Source organism: Zalophus californianus, chromosome 2 (genome assembly GCF_009762305.2).
Source record: "Zalophus californianus isolate mZalCal1 chromosome 2, mZalCal1.pri.v2, whole genome shotgun sequence".
Lineage (NCBI taxonomy): Eukaryota > Metazoa > Chordata > Mammalia > Carnivora > Otariidae > Zalophus > Zalophus californianus.
Window position 1 is genome coordinate 9,937,317 of NC_045596.1, and position 6,000 is coordinate 9,943,316.

The window sequence follows — 6,000 nt, forward strand, 5'->3', positions numbered from 1 at the left end:
TCTCTTCCACCCCAGCTTCACACCACTGGCAAATTCTGTCAGCATTAGCATTAAAATACACTTGGAATCTGGCCAGTCCCACCCTCTTCACTGCTACCAGTCGGGTCCAAGGCACTCCTCAATCTCTTGTCTACATTTGTCACTGATCTCCCTGCTTCCACTCCTGACCAACTAAAGTCTATTTTTCTAAGAGCAGTTACGGTAAATCTTCCAAAATTAGGGTGATCATATAATCTATTATCTAAACCACATCAGGACTGAAGAGGACACTACTAATAATTCCCTAAAGCCAACCCATCTAACATGGAAACTGGATCATGTCCTTAGGCTCAAAACTTGCCCGTGGCTTCTCCGCTCCAGTAAAAGCCCAACTCTTAGAATGGCTTCCAAGGCTTGTCAGATCTGTGAAGGGAGGGCAGGAGGGCCACTCCTATCCTACCTTCTAGCACTTTCCCCCCTCACCAAGTTCTGCCTCAGGCCTTCCAAACTGGCTGTGGTCTGTACTTAGATTGCTCAGCCCCATAAAGCTAGATGGTTTCTTCAGTTCCTTCAGGGATGGCTCAAGTATCATGTTACTGAAATGCTTCCCAAACAACTTATTGAAAACAAATCAGCAACCCTTTGCATCCTCACCCTGCTTTATTTCTTCCATAGAACCTATTACACATTACTTCCTGTCTGTTTCTCTCTCCTGGGATGCAAGCTCCATAACAGCAAGGACGTTTCATTCACTGCTGTATCCTGGCACCTAACACAATGCCTGGTACATAATAAATATTTGTTGGGTGAATAAATTTATATGCTCTGTCTTTGATATTCCTTTCAAATCTAAAAAGAAAAAGAAAGGCAATAATCACAGTGACCAGGAGCCATTTGTAACTGAGAAAGTATCCAAAAACTGGCCTTTATTACCTGGCGAGAAAGGTGTCACATTTATTTGGTTGGTGAGCGCTCTGCCTGGGATAGAATGATGGGCCTCTCTTGATCTTCCCTCTCATTACTCTCCAGTGTGACCTCAGAGCAAAAGAGTTAGAATAGCTTTGGAACCTCTCGGCTTGCTCCAGGGATCTGGTAACTAGTCATCTAAGCAGAGGAGCCTCAGCATCAGTTAGGGATGTCCAAGGTTCCAGTTCTTTGGGTAGGAGGGCTGATTTGGTCTACTATGGTCAGATCCCTCTCTTGGTTGCTTAAGGACCATCAGTGATCCCAGGACAGTTTGGAGGGTTTTATGGTCTTCTGGAGTGGCGGCAGACTTTGGTACTTTTCATCTTGCTTTAAACACACTGGGCTGGATGACAGTTTTGCTCTTTGAAAGCACCTGATAGGTATCAAATGTCTTGACTCTTAAATATGCATGTCACTGACACTCCAGTTACTGCTAACCTTATATAGTATGTACTGCAGGTTAGAGTTTGACACAAAGCAGGTCAGTCTTCAGGGTTCAATGATCAAAAGCATCATACCACAAGTGGTATCAATTATAAGGTGTTCTTACAGCTGAGTCTCAACAGTGCCACTAAAGTGATGCTCCTCTGCATCTTATGTCTACTCTGGCCCACTCATCACATTGGGAGGATGTTAAGCTCATACCAAAGAAAACCTTGGCGTCTGTATTTTTTTTGAGACTTTCTAAGTCTTTTTTTTTTTAATAAGAAAAGGAAGTATAAAATGCTATAAAATAAGAAAAATATTTAAATTAAATTAAAATCTACATAATTGTTTATAAAGCTAAGGAAGAGGGAGAGGGAGACAGTCATGGGGGAGAGAAGCAAGATAACCAGAAACAGTAGGCACAGAAGTAGAAAGACAAAGAGAAAAAGAGAGGGGGGCAGGCATCAGGAGTGAAGAAAAAGAGAAAGGACATGAGGGGTGAGGAAAGAATTTCCATCATACCCTGGCATCTTCTTCTGCCAGGGGAGGGGTATCATTTCAGTTCTACTCTTCTCTAGTCTCAAACATTAAAACAAGGGACTTTATTCTGTGGTCGCTGAACTCCTTGAAACTATGTATTAGGTTGCGCCACAAATTGCCTATAGCCAACCATTTCTGAATTACAAAACTGTATTTTAATACGTATATGTGCATTTTTCTTGGGAGAAGATCCAAGCTTCATTAGATTGTCAAGGTAACTGTGCTTCCTTCCTTCCCAATAAAGCTTTTCAGACTCCACTTTGAGAGGATCTGGCAGGGACACTACCGACACACAACAGTAACATTTAGTGGGGAAGAAAAAGTTGAACCTCAACTATTGTAGCGCCTCCATCAGCATATTTAATTTTCCAATGTGGGTACACAAGGATAACATACAGATCTGTAAGTGTGTGAGAACAGCAAAGTGAGATCTCTACTTGCTGGATACAAATAACCAGCTTTATTTGGGTAACATCTACCTGGACTTGTCTAATCTCCCATTGAAAAAAAAAAGGGGGGGGGAATTAGGGATTATTTTCAAAATGATGGCTGTGCATATTCCCTAAAACAAAGTGAGAAAACTATACACTGCTTATGTAGAAGAACATACCCAAGTATACTGAATTCTCTGTGGTGTAAAAACCCTGTGAACAGGTGCATTCTACTCCTGTTCTACAAGGTGGACCAGAGTCCTTATAAGAGAAGATGTCCCCAGATTGTCCAGAGGGTTTTCCCAGAGGAGACAGCAGAATTGTGTGCAGTTCTCATCAAATCCTGATGAACTTTGAGTCACAAGGAAGAATCTGTGGAAGCTGCAAACACCCCTTTCTCAAAGAAATGAGGTTCCTCAAAAAAAGCTGAATGTGCTGAGAAAACCCTCACTCCATCAAACTCCAATCTGACGGACCCAACCAGATATTAGCCCCAATCCCCGATTTTTTAATTGTTTCCTTCAAGAGTTTCCAGAATTCCAGACTCTGTTTTCCACCCGCCTCACTGCTCTTTCCTGGTGTCCTCTGCTCATTCTTTGCAGAACCAGCTAAGTGTATCCATTCCTGCTACCAGCCCTTCCACTCTGACATTTGGTACAAAATCCTTCCCCTTCCAGCCCCTAACTCTTTCCATACGAGGAAGCACTTTGCTGACCTTTCCCCCCTTCCCATTATTCTCCAGCACTCACTCTTCTTTCCTGTCCTTTTCCCCTTCAATACCCGCTGTCACCTCTCGTCCACCTTTCACCCTATCCCCAGCCCAGAGAAGTGACTTCACCTAACCTACCTTAATCAGGCAGTCATTGGTGGAGACAAGAGTCCCTACCTCCCTAAAACACCTTTTCGTTGTCTAGGTCGGCCTCCTTACCTTTGCACCCCCTCCCCCCAGTGCCCAGCAAGGCACAATGCCAATAAGTTGATTCATTATCACTTAAATTTTTTTCCCAAAGACAAAGACATGACTCTTACCGCCCAGAAATCTTCAAGAGAGGACGCAAAAATAACTTGGATACAAAGTGAGCCGCGAAAAAAAAAATTATCCGAGATGAAAGCCCTATTAGCGTTAGTGTTTCAAACGAGTCTCCCTGAGAACAATGACTTAGTGTTGCTCACCACTATATTCCACGCGCATAAGCAGTGTCTGCACGTAGAAGGCGATTAACACTAGTCGGTTAAACGAACGAAAGGATCGGCGAATGAATGAAAGCACCGAGCCTTGCACAGTGCCTGGCGCCCAGCAGCCGCTCAAAGAGGAAGCGGCGGCACAGCGAACCCGCGGAGAGGCGCGCTCAGGAGGAGCCCCAGCTGGGGAAGTCAAAGCGCAGCCTGCCGATGGACCAATGCGGGAGAGTGCCGGAGAGGACGGCCCCCGGGGTCTTCCCCTTCCCCCGCACACCCGCAGCCCCCGCGCGCCCCGAACCTTGGTGTCCACGTCGGCCAGGCAGTCCCTGCGGAACTGGTCGAAGAGCCCCTGGCTCTTGAGGTGGTTCACGATCATGGCCACGAGCTGCGGGTCTCCGGCGCCGGCCCCCGCGCCGCCCGCCGCACCCGCGCCAGCCCCGGGGCCCGGCGGCGGCGGCGGCGGCTGCGGCTGTGGCTGCGGCGGGGGAGGCGGCGGCGCCGGAGGAGGAGGCTGCGGCTGCGGGTTGGTGGCCATGGAGGCCTGGGCCAGGGAAGGCGCGGGCCCGGGCGGGCGGGCGCTCCTGGGAGGCGGCGGCTGCACCGGTCCCGCCGCCTGAGGGAAGCCAACGGGATGTTGTTACGGAACCAGCGGATCCAGAGCAACCCCGGAAGTGAAAGGGAACCAGGGGAAGAAAGGAAAAGGCGGTGACAATAGCAAGGAAGGTGCGGCGACGGGGGCCGCGAGGGCCCAGTTCCCGCCGCCCGCGGGCGCCCTCGCGAGGCCCGGCTGCGGCGGAAGCGGCGGCGACGAAGCCGAGCGAGCCGCGGGGTCTGGTTCCAAAAGCCAGAGCCCGGAGTCCGGAGTGCTCGGGCGTGCGAGCCACGCGACTCCCCGAGCCGGGGGCCGACTGAGCGCCCGCGCGGAGCTGGCCGGGTGGCATCGCGGTGGCATTAAGGCCTGACGCTCTTGCTTCTGTTTCACGGAGCAGTCGAGATCCATAGAGATCCGTAGACATTGATAATGCGAACCGTAGGTGGAACTGCTTATCCAAACTCTCCTGTCCGTCTTCGCTCTCAGCCTATGACCCGGCCCGGTGCTCTTCCAAGCAGGTGGTTCCAGGGGCCTCCTGTCTCTCTTTCCCTCTCTCCGTCCTATTTTTCCGTGGGCATCCCCCTCTTACTCCGAGTGTGCCTGTGGTCCATCCCTCCTGCACCTTCCAGCCGGTGAAGACAAACCCGCGGGCGTTTAGTTTGGAGGGTTTGCTATCGATTGCTTTGATAGTAACACGTAACGTTTATAAAGCTCGTACTATGTGCCCGGCATGGCGCTAAGTGCTTCTTACATTAATTCGTTCACTCTTTAGAACAACACTGAGCTGCATCTTATTTCTGTCCTCAATTTGCAAATCAGGAAACTGCGACGTTCAGTAAAATGCCCAAAGTTACACAGACAGCAAGCAAATCGCCTGATTCTGGACTGAGTTACTTCTAAAATTACTGTTCGTACACGATCAAAGTAAAATAAGTATTTTTCCTAATTATTTAGTAAAATGTAAAGTTCACTGGAAAGTGCATCTCTTGGTGAAGTGGATATTGTTGCTCTTACAAATTCGTATGTCTGTGGATGAATATGTCTTATTGCAAGGCTGAGAATCACTTCTATTTTTTTTCTTTTGTTCTTATTTCTAGTTTTTACAGCTGTATGCCCTGAAAAACCGTGTTCATATAAATAAGTACTATATCTGGGAATGGAGTTTTATTGTAGCAGTGTCACTCAATTCTTGATCTCAACAAGTTAGATTTGATGACTTATGAGTGCACTGCTCAGTTCAGCCCTCCTTCAATTTTGTTGAAAGCAAAGAATTTGAAAACCACCTGACTTGCGAAGGATTTGTTTATGTAGTCCTTATTGTTCCACTTTTTCAGTTACTGGGAAATATACCAAATAGACTTTATTAAAGTATCAAATGACTATAAATGAGACTTTTTTTTTTTTTCAGTGAGATGTACCTTGTTTAACCTGATATATTCAAAAGTTTGGGGAAAATCTAGACATTGTTCATTTTCTTAAATGGTTTCAGATAAAATGCTTTTTTAAATTTTGTTTTATTATCCCATAGTTTAGTTTTGTTTTTGTCAAAACTTTGCAGCTGATGATACAGCTCATTCAAGTTGAAACTTTGTCAAGCATGGAAAATGTTTGTCATATACCCTAATTAACAAAGCCTGTTTTCATCATCAAACTAGCCAGATCCGATTTACTTTGTGTGAGAAACAGTTTGCCTCATTGTTTCAATTCAAATAAAGTGTCAAGCGTTTTGAGGATTATAATGAAGACTGCAGAGAGAAAAAGTCAGATTACTAGGAGCAATGAAGATTAAAATAGTGTAAGACATAATTGTTTTATCCATTTTCAAAATTAATAGTGAAAATAAGATGCGAATATGATGTTTCCCTTAATTATCAATAATGCAAT

General features: G+C 46.3%; 1 protein-coding gene across 5 annotated transcripts in view; it reads right to left on the minus strand.

The window, feature by feature from the left end:
• BOD1L1 (biorientation of chromosomes in cell division 1 like 1) overlaps positions 1 to 4,135 on the minus strand; it is a 54,309-nt gene extending 50,174 nt beyond the window's left edge. The window contains exon 1 of one of the 5 annotated variants that reach the window (XR_003520599.2): positions 3,823 to 4,095. Coding sequence is in view for 3 of the 5 variants with exons in the window: in XM_027597697.2 (XP_027453498.2) it covers positions 3,823 to 4,059 (237 nt within the window). In the remaining 2 variants the exon portion in view is untranslated. Of the gene's footprint in view, positions 1 to 3,371; positions 3,759 to 3,822 lie in introns of those variants that run through there. The other 4 variants (XM_027597697.2, XM_027597698.2, XM_027597699.2 and 1 more) reach the window with 4 other exon arrangements.
• Between the last annotated feature and the right edge of the window lie 1,865 nt (positions 4,136 to 6,000).